Source organism: Gymnoscopelus braueri (genome assembly GCF_963280865.1).
Source record: "Gymnoscopelus braueri genome assembly, chromosome: 13".
Taxonomy (NCBI): Eukaryota; Metazoa; Chordata; class Actinopteri; order Myctophiformes; family Myctophidae; genus Gymnoscopelus; species Gymnoscopelus braueri.
The window spans coordinates 21,580,147-21,604,721 of NC_137615.1; the positions used below are offsets into that span (position 1 = coordinate 21,580,147).

General features: G+C 43.9%; 1 protein-coding gene across 1 annotated transcript in view; it reads left to right on the top strand.

The window, feature by feature from the left end:
* LOC308097874 (inactive phospholipase C-like protein 2) overlaps positions 1-24,575 on the top strand; it is a 98,990-nt gene that overhangs the window by 44,141 nt on the left and 30,274 nt on the right. Inside the window, exon 2 of the mRNA XM_080445972.1 lies at positions 14,881-17,367. Coding sequence (XP_080302098.1) covers positions 14,881-17,367 — 2,487 coding nt within the window. The remainder of the gene's footprint in view (positions 1-14,880; positions 17,368-24,575) is intronic.

Consider the following 24,575-nt stretch of genomic DNA (forward strand, 5'->3'; position numbering starts at 1 on the left):
TATTATTTTCCCAAAACTGTTAGGATTTAGATTTTTCAGCCTCAGGTCTTAATGGGTTAAATTGATAACAGGTCAAGCTGAAACAGGTGATCCATTGCATGGCAGACTATTTACGACGAGACTTGACCGAAGAATGTAAAAACTTGTAAAAACTTACATGGAATATTCCTCACTGTGAAACGTCCTTGTTGTCACATTGAATAGATTGGTTTGATTTATAATTATGTTTCATGTCACGGCAAAGATTGTTCCATCACATCGCTCTGAGCGATGCATTTCCTCTCTCTGGACAAGTCTGGGCTTATATAAACCATAATATTACATAAGATTATTAAAAGGATATTCTAGAATAAGATATGAGTATGAAGCCATTCGTTTGATCTCGCAAAAGAACACGTTTCTCAGCACCAACCAAGAGGAGGAGAGAGACAGAGAAAGAGACATCTCTGGTCTTTAACAACCCATTGAGACCTGGAAGGCATCTGTGTCATTTTAGAATTCTTTAGCTATTCAAAAATAGCAGATACAGTATACAAGCTCACATTGCGTCTGTAGATCGGCTATTTTTGGCGAAGGGATTTGGTATAGACTGAAAAAGTGGTCAAAGTACAGTTGTAACTCCAGTTGTGGAAGACTACAGGGGTTAAGTAGTTCAATAATATTAAACGTCATTCTTTATGCCAATTTTGACAGGCCTAATTCTCACACCAGCAGCGACTTTCGACGCAAGACGTCTCTGTGTCGCTGTGTCCTATACACCTGATTGTTTGCAGACAGTTTTTAGGCGTTACTAACGTACTGTAGTTCTGAGGACGTGGAATCTACAGTAAAAAGGACAATGGCGTCTTCTCTATTTCCCATATACTTTACATTGTACAACACACACATTTAGCTAGCAAGTCGCCCAGTGTATCCCAGTTGTACCATTGAAATGTCTTCTTTGTCGCTTGTTGTCAGTGTTGGTGCGAGTTGGTTGCCAACAGTCCGTGGAAGTAAGGAACCGTCCCTTATTTGGAAACCGGGACACACTTTGTTCCTTAATTCGGGGAATCGATGAATGACACACATCTTCATTCAAACTGCTCATACTGTAATACAGGTTGTAACCTCTTAAACCCAGTCTAGACATAGTAAACTGGACTGGGGTGGCACAGCTTATTTCTGTCTGTCTTTGCCAAAAATAGCCAATCTACCTGCTCCCAAATCGTACAAATGTGACCTTGTAAATCGGCATTTTGTTCCCCCCAGAAAATGGATGCTGGGGTTCAAGTGATTAATAATACACAAAAACTGTACATGTATATAGTGAGATTTTATCTTTTTCTGAGCGTACCTAAATGTTCGTACAAAATAAGGGACGCCCGGCCGGGTACCTAGTGTGAGTGTAGGGTAAGAGTGAGAAAACCTTTTTGAGGAAATGTGGAAAAAAATATGTGATGAGGTGCGCAAACAAAAGGAAATAGGATCCTTTCGAGGTGAAACAAAAGCTCTTCTCTTCTGAGAACAGAGGAGAGAGGGAGACAGGGTGCCGTTCATGATGTTTAAGACGCAGTTGACACAACCGTTGTTACTCTCCGCAAGTTGCTCAGTTGCGCTGTAAAAATCCAGAGCGTTAATTTAACGCTCCGGATTTCACAGTATCGGCACTGTTGAATATAGATTTGTGCTTGCTGGTAGTTAGTTAGATAACGATGTGTAAAGAGAGTAAATATTGACCTAGCTAGTGGATAAGGTGCTACAGTATAAGGCAATTTAGTTAGTTTTAGAAAAATTCCCCAACTTTATGCCCCAGAATCAGGGTTCACTGGAGACTATCTGACACAGGAGACATGCGGTTTAGGGACAACAATGTCTCTCTCTGTTTCCCTCTCTCTCTGTCTCTCTATCTCTCTTTCCTTCCCTCCCTCCCTCCCTCCGGTCCCCCTTTTCTCTCTCTTTCTCTTTCTCTGTAACCCCCCCCCCCCCCCCCGCTCCCTCCATCCCCCTCCCTTCCACATACAAAGGATTATACTGTTATTTTTCAATGCAGCTTGAGCTTTGCCACCCACCCACACACAGCCAGATAATCAGTGAGAGTGAGCCGAGGGGACGATGAGAGTCGGAAGTGGTTAGAGGACAGGGGCCTGCGGTAGACAGGACATGAACCCTAGCGTCCCTATTCTAGGGTGAACATAGATAAAAATAGATGATCTTCTACAAGCTCAACGCCTTGTGTCGTGAGATTGTGCTGTATATTGGCTATTTTTGGCCAAAAATAATTGGTGTGTAGAGGGAAAAAGTGAGCGGACCTACTATAGAGCCCTGGGGTACTCCGACCAACTAGTTCTATAGGGTTGAAGACGTGGTTAAAGAGGACAGCCGAGGAACCTTGGTGACTAGCCAACAGGAAGTGACCTCATAGCACAGGCAGACACACCAACACTGGTCTCGCGTAGCCAGACAACTATTCCACCATCTCCGAATGCTATATAGAGTCTGGAACTACACCTCCCGAAATCCGAGAGAGGAAGCTGGCACTCCCGTTCACGAAAATATATTTTATTTTTTAATTTCCGTTTCTGCTAAGCAGTAGGCTAGATGATTTTGATTTATATTAGGATAAATTTGCGCGACTGTAAGGACGAAACGGAAGTGGGGAGGAGGCGTCACACCCGGTTTATATTTTAATCATGATCCCAGACTGTTTGACCGGAAACATTTGAAATTGTAGGAGGCAACAGTCTGGCCACGCGAGACTGCACCAACACCCATGCAATCGCAGACAGACACGTGTACTCAAACACACACCTGCTTGGTTTCATGTGCACGCACTGTACGTATGTGCGTGCACTAGGGGTGTAACAGTTAAACCAACTAATCAATATAAAAAAAGAATCGATCATTTCATAAAATAATCGGCCAATAATCAATCCCTGTGGGATGAAAAGTAAGGTGTAAAATAAAATAAAAAGGTTTTTGATTAATGGAAGAAGTAATAGAATAATCGATAGTTGTGGCCCGCACGCACGCACGCACGCACACACACACACACACACACGCACACACGCACGCACACAGAGGCAAACACGTGCATTGACACAGGTATGTGCTGGAAATAATTGGCCCCATCGGAGATGCACAGAAATGGAAAGTAAGGAGGCAGGCGACAGGGGGGACAGTCAGTCATGGCCATTGGAGAGTTAGTCATTGGAGGAGGAGGTGATATCGTGTGTGTGTGTGTGTGTGTGCGAGTGCGCACGTGCACGTACATACGTACAGTAATGTGCAGTGAATTCAGACGGTATGATTTATGAGTATACCCCTGCCTACCCTGATGGTGCTCAAGTGTCAGCGTGCCACACATATGGAATGGCTTCACGGCTGCTAGTGAAAATAAATGGAGCCTTTTACGTGCGTCTTCAGATTATAACCGCCGTCTTCAGAGCCGCCCGTCGATTCGCTTTCTTTCTTTTACTTTCCTTTATTTATTTTGTCGGACTCAGGCGCTCATATAGCACTGGCCACCATTCTCTCCCTCTGTAATTAGTGCATTGTTTGGCTCCTTCGGCTCCTTTAAAGTTCTCCTGGGGATTTCCACTCATCACCGGAGCGTAGACACTATTAGACAGAGGGTTAACAGCAGAATGGGGCTTTATTTTCAAGGCACAGATGGAGCACAATGGACCGCCTGGATTAAAGCAAACTCATACATTTGCGCACACGCATAAACGCGCGCATGCACGCATGCACGTGCGTACGTACGTACACACACACATTATCTCTCTCTCTCTTATTTTCTCCCTTTCTAGCTCTTTCTCTCTTGTTCTGGCTTCTCTCTTTTTGCCCCTCCGTCTCTCCAACAAGGACGGTGTTGAATCTCAGTATCTCTCCCTCTTCCCCTGTTTACACTTTGGCTATTCAAAAATAGCAGATATACACGCTCATAGCGCAGCACCGAGTGCCGCGCTATGAGCGTGTATATCTGCTATTTTTGAAAAAAACTTGAAAATGTGTGCAAATCTTTGAATATATATATTTTTAAAGCGAACATTTTAACTCAAATCTTTGCTTCTGGGGGTCCCTGGAACAACGTATTTTGAGATGGGGGGTCGCCACCAAATACAAATAATTTTGAATAAATAAGCGTTGTGGAGGAGGTAGGCCTACTGTGGTGCCTGGAGGGTCTACACTACAGAGCCTGGTCCTGATGACCCTAATCTGAGTTCCCAGAAGTTTTCGCCTGCTCTGGCGAGGAACTTCTGGGCCAGAGCCCTGGTATTTGTGGGCGGGATGTAGCTTACGCTCAGAATCTGAGCGGACACGCCTCTTACCGGTCTGACTCGTCTAAAAAGTCCGACGAGAGGCAAACAGCAGTACACAACAATGGCGGCCGCAATTTCTCAAGGGGAAATTGCTTCCCGTCGATCCTATTTAGATGTAGCACCCACTGCATGTGGATCCCGCCCCCTTTTCTTCATTGGCTGTTGATTTGAATCACAACGCAGTGGCCGCGCCCCTGCTGTCCAAGCTCCGACGCAATGCCTCCCAGACTATGATGACCCTAACACCAGTCCATGCTCACCTTGTCCATGCTCACCTTGCACGTACGTGTGTGTGTGTGTGTGTGTGTGTGTGTGTGTGTGTGTGTGTGTGTGTGTGTGTGTGTGTGTGTGTGTGTGTGTGTGTGTGTGTGTGTGTGTGTGTGTGTGTGTGTGTGTGTGTGTGTGTGTGTGTGTGTGTGTGTGTGTGTGTGTGTGTGTGTGTGTGTGTGTGTGTGTGTGTGTGCGCGCGCGTGTGCAAGCGTGTGTGCAAGTATGTTTTTCTATTTGATGCATCGGTGTGGGCATGTGATGGCAGATGTAGCATAGCCTTGACTGGCTGTCTGGCGGTGTGTCAGTGTGTGTGTGTGCATGTGTGTACATTGTGTGTGTTTGTGTGTGTTGAGCCCCTCTCACCCCCCCCCCCCCATGACTCACCAGCGTGGCGTTAACGTCATGGACTCTCTCCTCCCGTTCCACTTCTCTCCCTGTTCCCCGCGCGGCGCCCCCGCTGCCTCGCTCACCCATCTGCGACCTGCAGATCGCGTTTTAGCTCCACGGGGGCGAGAACAAACAGCAGAGGCTTGACTTCTCGCAGCATCGTTTTTACTGCGGGGCGATAAGAACGGTGGAAAGCAGTTGTCAGTGGCAGGCAGCCATGTAAGTAGCGTTGAATAGATCCGCCCTGACAGAGGAGGGGGGCCGCCGGCGCTGAATGGACTGGTACAGTACTGTATGTCCAGAGTCCCACAGGAAGAGATAGCAGGCCACAACTCATCATCGTGTGTGTGTGTGTGTGTGTGTGTGTGTGTGTGTGTGTGTGTGTGTGTGTGTGTGTGTGTGTGTGTGTGTGTGTGTGTGTGTGTGTGTGTGTGTGTGTGTGTGTGTGTGTGTGTGTGTGTGTGTGTGTGTGTGTGTGTGTGTGTGTGTGTGTGTGTGTGTGTGTGTGTGTGTGTGTGCGTGCGTGCGTGCGTGCGTGCGTGCGTGCGTGCGTGCGTGCGTGCGTGCGTGCGTGCGTGCGTGCGTGCGTGCGTGCGTGCGTGCGTGTACTGCTCAGTAGCAAACAGATCCAGCTCGGTCAGCACTCTGGGCCTTTTTTTTCTCCAAATAGTTTTTCAACACTTGACAGCAGACCAGTGTCCAAATACGCCCCCCTTATTAACATCGTGGCTCCTTGTAGGAGGCTGTCTATAAGAGGTCGGGCTGTGTGTGTGTCTGTGCGTTTGTCTGGAGCTAATCTACTGGACCAAGCGGCGCCAAAGTTCTTGTGCACACTGCCAGTGGGTCACACTTTCTTTTTTTCTCACATATTTTTCATATATTTTTTAACCATTTCACTATTTTTTTTTTAAAACTAGGGCGATGCCCATTGGGAACGCATGTCCTTTTGTTATGCTATACCCATTGTACCTATTGTCACAGTACTTATTACAATACCCGTTAGAGGCCAGTCTATTGTTTTTATTGATCTCTACTCTCTCCCTCTCTTCCCCCTTGCCCCCCCCCCTTCTTCTTCCCTTTCTCTTATGGACAAATGTATGACAAAACGTTTTTACCAAAACTAATTTCACCCACTGTTGATAAAAGGAACACAGACAGACAGACAGACAGACAGACAGACAGAGCCGTTCCCATGCACATCCCAAGATCCACATGATTAGATTTGTATTTCCTGCAAAGGACTTTGTGCTTGTTTTTAAACTGCGTTGTTTTTCAAAACTCTTCTGAACGTTGTGTTCCTCGAAAGGCATTGTAAATAGATTGTTATATTATTATTTATGTTAGCCCTCACTCTGTTTATGCTGCCGTGAGCTATGAGGTTGTGTTTTGTGTGAATGGCCGGGGGGTGAGTTGTTTACGCCGTCATGTAAGCACACGGAGGAGAGGAGCAGGGTTTGTGGATTTGGATTTGTGCTCTGAGATTCCCTGCTGCAAGTAGAGGTCAGCCAGTGAGTGGGGGAAGGTCCTTGGGGGGAATCCTTTGGAAGTGCTAGCATGCCCCGCACACACACACACACACACACACACACACACACACACACACACACACACACACACACACACACACACACACACACACACACACAGGGCATGCCATAATGTATAGGTCAGGTGAAACTTGTACTAATTGTTTCCCTCAAGTCGGTTTGTAGTGTTGAGCTGCTCATGGGGGCGCGGCATCATGTGTGAAGGGGGTTGATAAGGTGAGAGAGAGAGAGAGAGAGCGTGATTTGGTTGGTTCATATAGTACACACACACACGGGGACCCTGTCTGTCTCACGGCCTGCCTGTGCTCATCAGCTTCACTCTTCCACCACCGAGTCTTTGACCCTGCCTGGGGCGGCCGGCGCCAAAACACAGCAGGGGGGGAAGTGGTTACAAAAATACCCCATCACCCCGGCAACAGCAGCAAACAGGGCAAGAGGCAGGCACGCGCACGCACGCACACACACACATGCACGCGCACACGCACACACGCACGCGTGCGCGCACACACACACACACACACAACACACACACACACACACACACACACACACACACACACACACACACACACAGGAAAGACCCCTGAGGGTGTGAGAGAATGGAGAAGTGGGAGGCGTCATGGATCAGAGGAAAAATATTGAGGATGTGGTGAGGAGAACGAGAGAAAGAGAATAGAACAGAAGCAAAATTATAATTTAGGAAGTGATGTACAGTATGTGAGTGGGAATGAGAAAACTTTCAAGACGACACTGACACTGTACACACATTATGACTGATAAAGGCTGTTGTTTTTGTTTTGTTTTGCTGTGATTTTTTTTATACTTGCCCAAAGGACCAATACCGTAGAATTGACCGGCTGAATGATTGCTCCTATTAGTCCAGGTCACCATCCCTGCACTTCCAGGTTAGAAATCAATGAGTAGGATTGGTGTTCAGCGGTGTGTCGGAAATGAACTGTCTCGCTCTCTCCACGGAGACGTGCACGCTGCTTTGTGCATGTGCCTCGTCGAATCTGATTGAGAAGCCGGATATGTGGGCAACAGCTTTAAACCTGACTCCTACCACAAGCAGCAGATCTACAAGCTCACGATACTTTGCGATGTGTACGGTGTGAGCTTGTGGATCAGATTTTTTTTTGGTACACGACGACACCGGTTAGCAACCAAGCATAAATCAGGCATTGTTGTCCCGCTGAATGCACCGGTTAATTGTAACAGCATGCTAATGAAGCAGATGATTACCCTCGTGCCCTTTGACCTTTTCTGGTCACAGTGCTTCCCCCCAAAGAAAGCCTGGAAGCAATCACTCCTGACCAGAGACAACTGGTGGCGTCCCCAGAAAAAACTCCCCCACCCCCCCATCTAGCCTGCTTTCTGTCTCACACATCCTCATCTGGTTGATTCTCTGCAAAAAAAAAAGACCCAGAAGAAGAGGACAGGAAAGGAAAGTTTGTCATTTTGTCCTGGCGTTGAAATTAGATAGTCGTTTTCTGTCACATGGGAGGTTAAAGGGTATTAAGGCGTATGAGATTAGCCGTAGCTTCTGGAGGTCCCTAGAACAACATATTTTGAGATGGGGGTCCGCGACCAAATACATATCATTTAGGGGGTCCTTGACATGGAAAAGTTGGAGCACCACTGATATTATACCAACATAAACGTTTTTTCCCAAAAACTGTTTGTAGAAAAAATATTCAAAGATTTGCACAAATGTTCACGCTTTACAAAAATAGCAGATCCACAAGCTCATTGCGCGGCACTCGGTGCCGCGCTATGAGCTTGTAGATCTGCTATTTTTTTAATAGCCCAAATAAATCTAAAAATGAAACACAGATGCGTTCCCGGTCTTTAATGGGTTAAAGAGCTTGGGACGGGGTTTTGAAATGTGATCTCATGATTATGGCCTATAATACTGTACCGGATTCATTACCTAAGCGCTATGATGGGCAAAGGGGAAGATTTGGAAGGGAATGGGAGTGTGCCGGGCCCGCTGTGCATTGTGGCCGCGTGGATGCGGCGGTTCGTCTTCCGTCTTCCACCGTTTGAAGTGGTCGACGACACATTCTCTTCACCCTTAGATTAACTCTGTGAGAGAGTATAGGGTTATTATAGCCTATTCCAGCTGAACCAACAAACAGACCGTAGCCTCGTCCTGCTGGTCCTGGAGGTGGTTCATGTATTATAACATGCACCGCTGGCTTTTTGGAGCCGGCTCACACAACAACTGGATGCAAATGCCAAGTATTTCTTGGAAAGGCGAAGGAGAGAAAAATAAACCAGTTTCGCATCAGAATTCGGTAGCACTTTACAATAATGACCCGTTATAAAGCATTTATAAACGTTTATAAGCAGTTTGTAGACTATTAACAAATCATTAACAACCTGTTTGTTGACATTTGTAAATTATTACTAAAACCTTTGTAACTACGGTTACAAATCATTTATAAGGTATTAGTAAGTAGTGAACTATTCATGAATAAGCAATATGAACTATTCATGAATAAGCAATTTATATACATCTGTAAATGATTATTAAATCATTTGTAACTGATGTTATATAATATATACAAGCTATTTGTAGATAAAGAACTAAAGTAATCATAGACAAACTATTTATATACATTGGTTAATAATAATATTGTAGAACATTTAAGAGTCATTTAAACATTATTTAAAACACATTAAAACATTATTTATACTCAATTTTGTTCATCATTAAATAATGTAATTTAATGTGTAGGAAATCATTTGGAAATGATTCATATAGTGGTATAAATGTAGTTTTTTAGAGAGTTTTTTTCATGTTTAGCAAATGATGCGTAAGACATTCGTAAAGAGTATGTAAACCATTTGCAGACGTTATCATGGGCCTGAGCCTAGTTGCTCCTTTTGGGCTTGTTTTCATAGACCTGGCCGCTTGTTTCTTTTGCAAAATCTGGCAACACACTGATTACCTGCATTACACCTGCAGTAGCCTACTAGGGACTAAGTGAACAGTGATGCAGTTGCAGACTGGACAGAAATATGTCTAATTCATGTTTTATGTGTTTTAACTGTCTTATTGCAGGTGATCAAGGTAACATAAAATGGCTAATCTTACACACATGAAGTAGCATTATGACCATGGGGTATTTTGATGGTGGCCGTTTGGCTCCACAATGTTTGTTTTGATGTGTAGGCTAGTAATGTCCTCCATGCTTAGCAGTTTAGCTTAGCAGCTAAAGCTAACTTGCACTGGGAGGTGGTGACTGCAGAGGCTCCAAGCTGCTACTCTGTGATTCGGTTGTGATGAATTTCTTTGTTTAAATGTTAGTGTGTGTGTGCTGTGTCCAAGAGTTGTTACATTTTATATCTTAATAAATTGTTTTATACTTTTATACTCTATAACGTTACTTCTGCCACTTTTTGATGTCACATGTTTTACTAATCATTGTTAAACATGAAATAATAATGCATAGTCTTCACTTTACAACAAGGCACATGATAACGTTTGCAAATGGTCTACATACTCTTTACGAATGTCTTATGAATCATTTATTAAACATGAAAGATAATTCTAGTAATTGTTTGGTGTGGTGTCTGCATTCATGAAAGCCAGGTAGTTTGCAACAGGCAGACAGTTGTAAATGATGAACTCCCTTCACTTTACTATAGGGCACATAATAACATGTACTAAGGATTTATAGATATTTTAGGAATGTTTTGCAAAGCATATGTTAAACATGAACAAACACATTAACAGATAGTTGTAAATGATGAACTGTCTTCACTTTACTATAGGGCACATAATAACAAGTACTAAGGATTTATAGATACTTTAGGAATGTTTTACAAAGCATATGTTAAACATGAACAAACACATTAACAGACAGTTGTAAATGATGAACTGTCTTCACTTTACTATAGGGCACATAATAACATGTACTAAGGATTTATAGATATTTTAGGAATGTTTTGCAAAGCATATGTTAAACATGAACAAACACATTAACAGATAGTTGTAAATGATGAACTGTCTTCACTTTACTATAGGGCACATAATAACAAGTACTTTGGATTTATAGATACTTTAGGAATGTTTTACAAAGCATATGTTAAACATGAACAAACACATTAACAGACAGTTGTAAATGATGAACTGTCTTCACTTTACTATAGGGCACATAATAACATGTACTAAGGATTTATAGATATTTTAGGAATGATTTACAAAGCATATGTTAAACATGAACAAACACATTTCCCAAATTACCCACAAGTAAAATTGATCATGTGGAAATAATGATCTGCAGATACATTTTAAATGTGTAATAATTGCTTAGAAATGGTTTGTTGTTCATGCCTTGGGCTAGAACAAAGATTTAACACATGATTTATGAAGTCTTAATACATGTTTAAAGAGATGTCCGATAACCACGAAAAAACTCAATTTATACCACTTTATAAATCATTTACAAATGATTTCCTACAATTTAAATGTCATTATTTAATGATGAACAAACTCGAGTATAAATAATGTTTTAATGTGCTTTAAATAATGATTAAATTATTCTTAAATATTCTACAATGTTATTATAAATGATTTAATAATCCTTAACCAATGTATATAAATAGTTTGTCTATGATTAGTTCTTTATCTACAAATAGCTTGTATATATTATATAACATCAGTTACAAATGAATTAATAATCATTTACAGATGTTTTATACATGGCTTAGTCATGAATAGTTTTACTACTTACTAATATCTTATAAATTATTTGTAACCGTAGTTATACAGGTTTTAGTAATCATTTATAAATGTCAACAAACAGGTTGTTAATGATTTGTTAATAGTCTACAAACTGCTTATAAATGTTTATAAATGCTTTATAATGGGTCATTACAAATGATGTAGTAATCATTTACAAATGTATATAAATGGCTTATTAATGAATAGTTTACTACATACTAATACCTTATAAATGATTTGTAACCATAGTTATAAAGGTTATAGTAATCATTTACGCATGTCAACAAACAGGTTGTTAATGATTTGTTAATAGTCTACAAAATGCTTATAAACGTTTATAAATGCTTTATAACGGGTCATTATTGTAAAGTGCTACCCAGAATTCTTTATGGCACAGTTGCAACGTCCTGCGTCCCCGACTGTCAATTTGAACTCTCGATGGTCTGTCTTTACTCGGACAGAGTTAATTTAACATGCTGAGATTTTGATGTTTGTGGGTTCATGCCGAGGGTCCACATGCCTGTTCATGTGAATCCAGGCTTCGTTTTGATCACCTGCTGAGCGGGCCTTTTGATCTGGGTGGTCCAAACGCTGCACCTCATCCCGGGCCGGAGTCCACTGAAAACACTGCCCTATTCTAGGCCAACCAAATCTGTTCATTCAGACACCTTACATCCACAGCAGAATGCTTTGTACTGTAACTCCTTTGAGATTATGTATGTGTGTATATATATATACATAATCTCAAAGGAGTTACAGTACAAAGCATTCTGCTGTATAAATATACACACAGTATATATATATCATATATATTCTGTCTCTTTTTTTTTTTCATTCGACATGATTAAATGGACTTTGGAGGACTTGGGAATCCATGCATCTGGAATGAGGGGATTTGATGGTCCCCCCTGTAAGAAAGAGGATCTGTAGGTCATCCGGCAAGGGCAAAGCAGGAGAGTGATGATTGTGTCATTTCCCAGGCTTTGCGTCAAGTGGCGCTCATTAATCGGCCCCGTGTCTGCCTCTGGGCTGTCACTGGGAAGATGAATGGCCCCTGAGGTGTTTCACTGTGGCTGAAGCTGAACCACGCTCTGGGGAGATCCATCAGCCCATGTGTATAGGCAGACATTTGTCCAGCGAAGGAGACATATGCACATACACTGCCATGACTCTAGGACCCTCTCTGCACGTTAGATCTTCGTTTCGTTTTAGGCAAAGCAAAAGAGAAGAAGAAAAAAAAATGGCGGACAGGCATGGAGGCAGTAGGGAAGTTTGGACTAAGTGGCTTTACTTGAAATTCATCTTGACGTAAGAGACTTTTGCCAAGTAATCAAACATCACCACTGGTGATTCACCAGTGGGGAATCATTGGAGTATTATGTCTGGTTCTGTACACAAATGCCTTTTGAATGTGAATTTGTCTTCTAATATTTGACAGAGAAAAAAGTTGAATGCCTTGTACAAAAAGAATATTATGTTATGAAACAAGTCCATGTTCCAACCATAAACCAGGCCAACAGCATCCAAGCCAGACTATGTAGCTATCCAGAGTAATGCCTGATTTATACGTGGTTGCGTGCCATGTTGCGCACCAAAAAATAGCAGATCTACAAGCTCACAACACATCACACCACGCAACACCGGCGCGCAACTAAGTGTAAATCAACCTTAATGTGCAGAAGTAGGGCAGAACTGTGTATCGTTCTGTCAGCATATCTAGTACAGTGGTTCTCAACCTTTTCAGGCCACGATCCCCAAAAATAATCATAATTTGAACTGGGGACCCCCCAAAATAATCATATTAGTACTGGGGACCCCCCAACATAATCATATTTGAACTGGGGACCCCCCAACATAATCATATTTGAACTGGGGACCCCCCACCCAGACAAGCACTTGGACTTGCAGGAGTTGAGGCATTACATTTCGTCTGACATGGTTCCACAGATATATATTGTGAAAATAGCAGATCTACAAGCTCACAACGCCTCGCAACGCTTGTAGACCTGCTATTTTCACAATGTTTGCCTCTTTCTGGTATTTATTTTCTTTACTTTTAATTTTTTTTAAGTACACTTTTTCACTGTCATCTGGGGACCCCCCGAAAATCATGTGGCGACCCCCCTAGGCGTCCCGACTCACAGGTTGAGAACCACTGGTAGTAGAACCTCTGTCAGCTACTCCACAGACACAGCCCACAGCAGGTGTAATGGAGAGTCTTCTTTACTATGTTCACGAATGACTTCTTCAGATTAGGCTTTTACGAGAGAGAAAGAGGGGCCGAACAGAACGTCACGTATCAGGAAATGACTAAGAAATGCATGTATTTATAGCAGGTTACCCACAAGATGAATATTTAACTAGCAAATCTCATTTGCAGTTGTAAGGCAATGTGGAATTCAGGTTTTTTTTAGGCCCTTTACTTTGTTTGAGAAATGAACCCATCGAGACTCGGGCCAAACCGAAGTGGTAAGCGCTCGTTTCTTTCCCTATCATTACTGTGAGCGGTGCTCTTCTAAAAAAGATCCAGACTTCATATGGCATTCATTATATTACCATTTGTCTAGGAAGAAAAAAACCACGGGAGTACACTGGCTTCAACGAATCATGATGTTACACAACAACTCCTAACCTGGGATATGTCGAATAATTAGACAATGAGGAATGCATTTTAAAACAAGGACATGGTGATTATCTCCAAATAGGAGCACGGTCCCAGCAGTAACATTCTTAGGATTGGTTAACCCTTTAAGACCGGGAAAGCATCATTTGTGTCATTTTAAGATTTTTTGGGCTATTAAAAAATAGCAGATATACAAGCTCATAGTGCGACACAGAGTTGAGCTTGTAGATCTGCTATTTTTTTGGAAAAATCGTGAACATTTGTGCAAATCTTGGAATACATATTTTTTAAGCGAACATTTTGTAAAATATTTAGTTACAGGGACCCCCCAGAAGCAAAGATTTGAGTTACAAATGTTTTTTGCAGAAATGTTCACGATTTTTCAAAAATAGCAGATCTATAAGTTCATAGCGCGGCACTCGGTGCCGCGCTATGAGCTTGCAGATGTGCTATTTTTGAATAGCCAAAGAAATCTAAAAATGACACACAGATGCGTTCCCTTCCCGGTCTTAATGGGTTAACTGAATTAAACATTGGAGGATTTTACTGCGTAGTCAAGTTGGCTGGTGGTGGATGGGGGGAATCAACAGGCCCACAGAGGTGACAGGTGGTAGATACAGGCTGTCGGGGCTGTGTGCGTGTTGTTCAGTGGCTCAGCACAGTTCGGCTAAGAAGGAAGTAAATCATCCCCATTCAGCTGCACGGACGGGCTGTGTTTGGATTTGAGGATTTGTTTTAGGGTCTGGCGTGTACACATCCATCAGGGTGCAAAGCCCCCTTTGTTGATGAAGGCATGCTCTGTTCTTTGTCTCGCTGATTTTTTTTTCTTTTCTCTGCTGCTTATGTAATCATAGCTTGAATGCCTCCTCGTCAGTCTGTTTTATGTGTTTCTGTTCAGATGCACAAAGTGTAACCTACCCCTCTCTCTCTTTCTTTGTCTCTTTCTTTCTCTCTCTCTAACTCACTCACTCTCTCTCTCTCTCTCTCTCTCTCTCTCTCTCTGCCTCTCTCTATCTCCAGGATGGCTCCAAGCAGAGGCAAGTGAGGCAGAAGACGGTCACCTTCAGCTCAATGCCAAATGACCGCAAGATCAACAGCACGGCCGCCTGCATGGCTTTCATGATGGAGGGCTGTGAGATGAAGAAGGTGCGCTCCAACTCCCGCATGTACAACCGCTACTTCCTCCTGGACCCAGATATGCGCTGGCTGCGCTGGGAGCCCTCCAAGAAGGATTCGGAGAAGGCCAAACTGGAGATCAAGAGCATCAAGGAGGTCCGTCTGGGAAAGAAGACGCCGGTGTTGCGTAGCAACGGCCTCTCGGACCAGTTCCCCGACGAGTGCGCCTTCTCCATCATCTATGGCGACAACTACGAGTCTCTGGACCTAGTGGCCAGCACGGCGGACGTCGTCAGCACGTGGGTGATGGGCCTGAGGTATCTGGTGTCGTACGGCCGCCACGCTGTGGACGTGGTGGAGCCCAGCCAGCCGAGCCTGAGAACCTCCTGGATCGGTTCGGTGTTTGAGCTGGCAGATATGGAGAAGGAGGGACACATAGACCTGTTCAGGGCCACCCAGATCGTCAAGGGCCTCAATCCTGGGATGAAAGAGTCGCGGATAGAACTGAAGTTCAAGGAGCTCCAGAAAGCCAAGGACCAGTATGGAGAGGACATCAACATGGACACGTTCGTGGAGGCATACTGCGAGCTGTGCACGCGGCCCGAGATCTTCTTCCTGCTGGTGCAGTTCTCCAGCAACAAGGAGTACCTGGACAGCAAAGACCTGATGATGTTCATGGAGGTGGAGCAGGGCGTGGAGGGGGTGACGGAGGACATGTGCAGGGACATGGTTCAGAGGTTCGAGCCGTCCTCCGAGGGCCGCGAGAGGGCCTACCTCTCCATCGACGGGTTCACGCACTACCTCCTCTCCTCCGAGTGCCACATCTTTGACCCCCAGCACAAGCGCGTGTGTCAGGACATGACCCAGCCCCTGTCCCACTACTACATCAACGCCTCGCACAACGCCTCCCTCCTGGAGGACCACTTCTGGGGCTCCTCGGACATCGGCAGCTACGTCCGAGCCCTGCGGATGGGCTGTCGCAGCCTCGAGGTCGTCGTGTGGGACGGCCCGGATAACGAGCCCGTGGTGTACGTGGGCAGCTCCGTGGCCTCCCAGCTCGCCTTTTCGAAGGTCCTGGACATTGTTAACCAATACGCGTTCGAGAGCTCCGAGTATCCGCTGATCCTCTGCCTGGTGACCCACTGTTGTGTCCCCCAGCAGAGGGTCATGGCCCAGCACATGAAGAAGATCCTCGGGGACAAGCTGTATGTCGACCCCCCCAACAAAGAGGAGCACTACCTGCCCTCCCCAGAGAAACTCAAGGGTAAAATCCTCCTGAAGGGGAAGAGGCTGCCCCCCGGCTGCACTGACTCTGAGGGGGAGGTGACGGACGAGGAGGAGGGGTTGGAGATGTCCAGGAGAGTGGGGGCCGACGAGAAGGACCAGTTTAATGGCCTGGCCTGTAAGAGACTCCGGCTGTGTAAAGAACTGTCTGACCTCGTGTCTCTCTGCAAGTCCATCCAATTCAGGGACTTTGAAACCTCTAAGAGGGATCAGAAGCACTGGGAGATCAGCTCCTTCAATGAGGTGGATGCAAACCGGTTTGCCAATGAGTTTCCGGAGGATTTTGTCTGTTACAACAAGCGCTTCCTCTCCAGGATATATCCCACGCCCATGCGGATCGACGCCAGCAACATGAACCCCCAGGACTTCTGGAAGTGTGGCTGCCAGATCGTGGCCATGAACTACCAGACCCCGGGGCTGATGATGGACCTCAACCTGGGTTGGTTCAGGCAGAACGGGAACTGTGGCTACGTGCTGCGGCCGGCCATCATGCGGGAGGAGGTGTCGTACTTCAGCGCCAACGCCCGGGACTCTCTGCCCGGCGTGTCGGCCCAGCTCCTTCACATCAAAGTCATCAGCGGACAGAACTTGCCCAAGCCCCGCGGCTCCGCCGCCAAGGGCGACGTGGTGGAACCCTACATCTACGTGGAGATCCACGGCATCCCCGCCGACTGTGCCGAGCAGAGGACTAAGACCGTGTCTCAGAATGGCGACAACCCCATTTTCGAAGAGAGCTTTGAGTTCCAGATCAACCTGCCTGAACTGGCCGCGATGCGCTTCGTGGTGCTGGACGACGACTACATCGGAGACGAGTTCATCGGCCAGTACACCATCCCCTTCGAGTGCCTCCAGCCCGGCTACAGGCACGTCCCCCTGCAGTCCTTGATCGGGGAGTTCCTGCCCAACACCACTCTGTTTGTCCACGTAGCCATCACTAACAGGCGGGGTGGGGGCAAGGCCCACAAGAGGGGTTTGTCGGTGAGGAAAGGCAGGAAGGCCCGGGAGTACACCTCCACCAAAACCACAGGGATCAAGGTTGTGGATGAGCTCTTCAGGGCTTCCACCCAACCCATCCGGGAGGCCACAGACCTCCGTGAGAATGTGCAGGTAAGGACCTGGATAGTTTTTCTATATCTTTTTTGGTAGTGGTTCCTAAAGCAGCGGTATCTTGCCCATGATGCATTGCGAGAATAGGCGGAGACGAGCAGAGCTGGGCTATGTACAGTACAAGCAGGTATAACGTAAAAAAAAAATTCAGGCATAACATTAGAGATGGTTAAGTTTAGGTATTATGGTTAAAATGTGTATTGGCATTAGGTTAACTTTCGGTATAGGTTTGATGTGGTGGCAGTCAGGGTAAGGATCTGGGAGGGTGGTTAGCCAAAGAGATTGTGAGACCTCAAACACCCGGATTCAGAGCTCAGAGAAATTGGGTTCTGGTTCCTATTAAGTTTTTGGTCAATTATTGCTTCATATCATAGATAGATCAGATAGCAGAGAGACAGGAAACTCAGAGCAGAGATTGGGAAAAACATGCAACACGTCTCCATCCGAAATTGAACCTGGGGACGCTGCAATTATGTGGTCGATGCACTATCCTGTAAGCAAGTGGAGCAACCCAGGACCAGGATGGTCACTCCAGAACGCGCTCTCTACATATTATCTACATTATAATGCAGATCCCATTGTGCTTGTATTTAGTACTGTACTGAGTGCGTTGATGACGTTTTTAACCACCTTCAACCTGGCATCCATATTTTGGACTAAATTGAAAATTGTCACAAAATGTAATAATAATGTTCAAAAATAGGGAAAATACCGATGCGACACGTGAGCTTGTAGATCGGGTATTTTCACTATAGTAAGTAGTATAGGTCTCAAGTAGTTAAACTGAAAAGCAATTATGAATATAGCATGGCACATACTACAGTACAATCTGAATTAAAATCATGTTCTAAAACACTTTTAATTATGAATCAACCTTTGAATAAATTGCTTTATTTAACCAAAACTACAATAGCTTGAGTTTGGAGTCAGCAGCTCATGTTGCTATTCATGTTGTATTCATTAAGATATGTGATGAAATGCTGTGCAAAACATTTTATTTGCTGAAAAATACATTAATAATGAGAAAACAAATTGATAATAATGTTAGTTATCATCGGCTTGTTGTCTGTGTTTACACTTCAGTGAATAGTGACGAAACGTTTTAGTTGCTGAGAGCCCTTCTCATTTTACTGCTGTTACACATAAAACCATGTCATTAATTACGCTCTGTTAATACAGTATCTTGTAGGGGAGAGGGACACTAAAGGGACAATGTTGTACAATTAAGGAGGTTTACGTGTAATCATTAATGAGGTAGAATTGGCACATAGAGGAGAGGTCTATGTTGCTAGGCACTTGGTGTTATTCTGTAAGACTCCGTAGATGCAAACCACCATGGGAGATTGGTACAGTATATCCTCTATTGCAGGTTTGTATCGATTTATTTCTTGAGTAATTCTCTTTCTGCTTGGTTTGCCATTTCAGTTGCAGTGACTGAAGGACATGATATGAAGCTTGTCTCAGCTGCTCTTTTCTATTAGTGTTATGTTACTCAGTATACATGCCTCTGCATATCACCAGCTCTCTGTTTCTTGGTCTGGCAGACCCTTACGTTGTCTGACAGCTTTCATATTAGAATGCATTTGATCCATGCTTTGAACTTTATTAGCTGTCTGAGCTGTTGACACAGCTCCATCGCACAGAGCTATTTAGCTCCATCAACAATGTCGCCTATCTCAGCGTGTTTCCTTAATAAAATATTAAACTATGCAAACATGGAGCATGGGCAAATTGTGAGGTTTGCTTTTCCTTTTTTTTTTTTTTTTCTATTTTACTATTATATTGGAGAGACAGCGATTGTTTTCTGTTTTCCCTTTTGTCCTTGTTTTTTCCCTTATAGTTGTCTTTACATTCTTTACTGAAACATAATAGAGTTCAGATTGTTCCATGTGGGGTTTTAAACAGCAAGCTCGTCCTCAATTAACTGGCGGCGATTCAGGATGCACTGCATGCAAGAAGAGAGATCAGACAGAATTTCAAGTCCAAGCTCTGTGGTTGTGTCAACACCCTGACACCAATTTATGCTCAAGTCGCACGACAGTCACACTGAAAACAGCAGACCTACAAGCTCACAATGTGTTGCATCAGTGACGCGTCGTGAACTTGTAGACCGGCAATTTTTCGGCACGTGACACCGTCGTGCGACAAAGTTTGAATTGGGCTTAACCCATTAAGACCGGGAACACATCTGTTTCATTTTTAAGATTTCTTTGGCTATTAAAAAATAGCAGATATACAAGCTCATAGCGCGGCACCGAGTGCCGTGCTATGAGCTTGCAGATCTGCTATTTTTTTTAAAAGTCGTGGAAAATGTGTGCAAATCTTTGAATATGTATTTTTTAAAGCGAACATTTTTAACTCTGCTACAACTTCTGGTCCACGGCCAAATACATTAAAAAAAAAAAAAAGATTTAGAAGACATTTTGTAGAATCCCCCAGAAGCAAAGATTTTAGTTCAAATGTTCGCTTAAAAAATATATATATATTCAAAGATTTGCACAAGATTTTCAAGATTTAAAAAAAAATAGCAGATCTACAAGCTCATAGCGTGGCACTTGGTGCTGCGCTATGAGCTTGAATATCTGCTATTTTTGAATAGCCAAAGAAATTTAAAAAATGACAGAGATGCGTTCCCGGTCTGAATGGGTTAACACTGTGCCAGGAGGATTTTCTCTTCTAATGAGTACTTCTGCAGCAGCTATGGTTCCCCTCTGAACCTCACAAGCACATTTTCTCCCAGGGTTGATATAATGATTTGTTATCTACCACATTCTCAGTAATTCTAATGTCTAAATGCTCTAACGCCCATTACCCAGGGTAGATTGGCTGTGAATTATTATAGGTCTCTCCAAGGACTGTGAAAGCCATTATATTGAGGGTGCTAACAAAAGCAAGATGTGTGGTATTGTTAAGGTGTTGAGCAAGCTTAAAACTAGGCCAATATTGCATGCACAGGGGGGGGGGTGCTATTCCTTAGATACTTGAAGCTAATAAAATACACTTTACAGTGTATATATTCCATATCCAGGTCAACTACCCTGATCTATCAGCCTGTCTTCAGTAGAAATTTTCCAATACGATATTTTCCTTCACTATACCGATTCCGATACCTAAAATTGTGTATCGGACAATATTGAGTACCGATCCGATACCACTGATACGTGATCCGGCATTTTAGGCTGGTTTCGGAGATATTTATGGTACTGGTATCGTAACAGCTTCATTCCAGAGAGAGCTTCTGCTGTGGTTGTTTCCTCCTGTCTACTAAGTTCAGTCTAATGGCAGGGCAAACAGAAGGCCAGGCCAAACTAAATAAGTGGTGATGTGATTAGAGATCCTGTGGCATGTTGTCATACATTTCTCAGTTGTTGAAATAGGCATGCATATAAAAAAATAAAAAAAGGACATCTGTTTTTTTCCGCCCAAGACCCCAGATACATAGAGATTTGTTTTCGTTCCGGAGGTAAAAATTGATCCCATGATTATTTTAGAGGTAGTCAAGTTAGCCTCAGTCAGTGGTCTCTCAGGTACAAGAATATTCTTTTTCGATTCCCATATAGCTTCTTCAGTGCATGAGTCATCATAATATCCAGTTAAAAAGCAAGACACGAATGTGGCTAATTGTGACGCTCATCCAGTCAATCTGAGACGGTCTAATCTAACACATCCTAACTATGACTGATATCCAATCAAATCACTTCAGCCAAGTATGGAAATAATCACAGACGAGCTATGCGTCACAGCTGACACTTGGCGCAACCAAGTATAAATCAGGCTTAACCCAGTAAGACCGGGAAGGGAACGCATCTGTGTCATTTTAAGATTCCTTTGGCTATTTTTGAAAAAAACTTGACAATCAGTGCAAATCTTTGAATATATATATATTTTTAAAGCGAACATTTGTAACTCAAATCTTTGCTCCTGGGGATCCCTGGAACAAAACGTTTTACAAATGTTTAAAAAAATATGTATATTCAAAGATTTGCACACATTTTCACGATTTTTCTAAAATAGCAGATCTACAAGGTAGGCACCGAGTGCCGCGCTACGAGCTTGTATATCTGCTCTTTTTGAATAGCCCAAATAAATCTAAAAGTGACACAGATGCGTTCCCGGTCTTAATGGGTTAATCAGTTCAGCAGATCTGAACCATCTCTCGCTGGTAATGAATAACCCTATATGGGGGACGAAATTTGAACGATTAGGCGCAAGATACAGTAGCATTGAGTAAAAGTACTAAAATATTAGAGAAATATATTTTTGACGATTTTTTCAAAAATAGAGCTGAAGTGGTTAATGTATGTTTCATAATATAATAATTTATATCTGAAAAGTAACTAGTAACTAAAGTTTTCAAATAAGTACAATATTTGCCTTTGAGATGTAGAAGTAAAAGTATTGGAAATACTCAAGTAAAGTACAATTACCTCAAAATTGTACAGTACTTGAGTAAATGTACTTAGTTACTTTACACCACTGAGTGCGATAAATAGAGGGGCGTCAAGCACTTGCAGAAGCCAGCTGTGTTGAGCCATGGTGTGTCTGATCTGTTATAGAGGGCAGGCCCAAGCTAGCAGGCGACAGACGGGCCACACAGTCCCTGGTGGGCGGTGGTGATGAGGGACGGTCACTTCCCACAGGGGCCACTGCCACTTTGTACAGTATAGGCCTGCTTTGGCAGTTTGTTCACTTCCTTCCTTGCTCAACACAGAATGAGAACCTCCTCCAAGATTAGGCAGTGAATCACACAGAGGGGAGAAAAAGCTGAACAGAATGGACATTGCCATGGCCCGGACGGCTGGCGTAGCGGTCCGGGCCCGGCGTGGGTTCGAGTCCCGATCCCGACCGACCTTTGCCGCGTGTCACTTCCCACCTCTCTCTCTCTCCCCATTTCCTGTCAGTCTACTGTGTCTATCTATCTAATAAAAAGGCAGAACCCCCCCCCGCCCCAAAAGAAATAGAATGGACATTGCCGTGCAGAAAATGTGCATTGTTAACACATTAAGTGCCAGAGTTTTATTAAAACAGGGTGCATCTAGTGCTGACATTCTTTACCGTTTACGCTGATATGTTTAGCGTTGTAGTGGCCACAACAAGGACGCGGATGTAAACAATGGATGCGTGTACGATGGTCGATGGTCCCGTCTAACGCCTGGAACAATAACGTCTCTCACGCGAGCCGCCATTGCGGAGTGATCGCGCACCGAAAATGGCTCGTTTTCACCACTGTAAAAAGTTAAGGAGATCCGGAGGTTTTTATCAAGGAGATAGAATGGGAGTGGACGGAAGCCCTTCCATTTTAGAGGCACCGTGGGTGATTCTAAAGTTGCGCTAAAGTTGCAAGGTGGGAAAATCGACTATTTTCACTATTTTTGTTTTTTAAAATAGTTATAGAAAAGGAAGGGTTTTGGATACAACAAGGTTTCCACCCGACAGTGACGATATGCATTATGCACTTACATCAACTGGCGATATTTTAAGTACAACAACCTGGATCTGAACCGGGCAAACCAAACATCTACTGCCCAGCCGATGGGGAATCACCCCTTGGCCAAAGGAGGTATTCATCTTGTGGGCCAACAGGTAGGGCTGCTCTGCTACATACACCCGGACTTTGACCATCACCCTCCCAGGAAACCACATCTGGACGAGCCCCCTCATGGATTCTGACCAGTGGTGGAAAACGTAATTATTTTTTTTACTTAAGTAAAAGTATCAATACTGCAAAATGGAAATACTCTTCAAAATGTACTTGAGTAAAAGTATTGGCATCAAAATGTACTTAAAGTACCAAAACTAACTCATTAGGGCGCGCTCTCACCGCACTTTTATTTTACCTCTGGGGCAGAATCTGCCAATGCATTGTCAATGTAAATGCGTGGATTCACGCAAGAGTGGATTTTTCCGCTTGTCGCGCAGACCTTGCGTTTATCTGCTCTACGCGACTTGTCCATTGGAAGCATAAAACTGCTGGAGGCAGGAGCTGATTTTCTCCCTCTGTCCAATCGGGTGAGTCGAAGGCGGACCGTCCCAAGACTCAGGAAGTAACATGGTGCTCAAGGCAGAAGGCAGTGCGGGCTACGGGGAGGGTCTTGAATGTGAGTGACAGGGGCGTCACAGCGGTTTTTTTTAATCCGCTGGTTGCAAAAAACTGTGGCCGCGCACAACCTGCGTTTAACAGCGGCCAGCCAACTTTTGGTGAGAGCGCGCGCTCCCACCGCACTTTTATTTTACCTCTGGGGCAGAATCTGCCAATGCTTTGTCAATGCAAATGCGTGGATTCTTGGAAAAAATCCGCAAGACCAGGAATCCATGCATTTGCATTGACAAAGCATTGGCAGATTCTGCCCCAGAGGTAAAATAAAAGTGCGGTGGGAGCGCGCCCTTATGCAGAATGTCCCATTTCAAGTTTTCACATGTATAAAAATCTTTTGAAAAATAGCCGATCTACAAGCTCTGCTATTTTTCGAATGGCCAAAATGTATATAGGGCTGAAGTGGCTAAAATCTACAAAGTAACTAAAGTTTTCAAATAAATGTAGTGGAGTAAAAGTACAATATTTGGATCCGAGATGTAGTGGAGTAGAAGTGAAAGTATTGGAAATTGAAAGTACAAATACCTCAAAATTTTACTTAATTACAGCACTTAAGTAAATGCACTTTCCACCACTGATTCTGACCCAGTTCAACAACAACAGAGATGACTTCCGGGTTTATGCACTGCACAAGGTAGATGCCAAAGGGGGAGCATGTCCATATTTAGGCCCAGGCAGTAAATGGATTACAGCGCAGTAATCGGGAGACTGAATGAACAAAAGCTCTCACCTCGGGGCCCGATGGACAGAGTTGTACTTGTTCTCCGAGTATCAGTGGTGGACAAAGTACTTCTCAACCCCAGTACTTGTGTCAAAGTATGGATAGACCTGGTCAATTACTGTATTACTCAAGTGAAAGTTGAGTCTGTTTTTAGCCTGGGATCAATGTCATTTTTGGGTTTCTGATCCGGTCGGAACCTTTCGTCATCAGGTGGCCCGGAACCAACGACCGGAACCACCGGCACCGTGCATCTCCAAAATGATTCCCCTAAACTTTTGTTTAGTTTGGTATAATCGTTTCGTTTCTTTTGGTATAATAATCGTTTGGTATGTCCATTTTCTATTCTAAATCGTGGCGCGACTAGCGAGACTAAACCAGTGGCGTCAGTTCAGC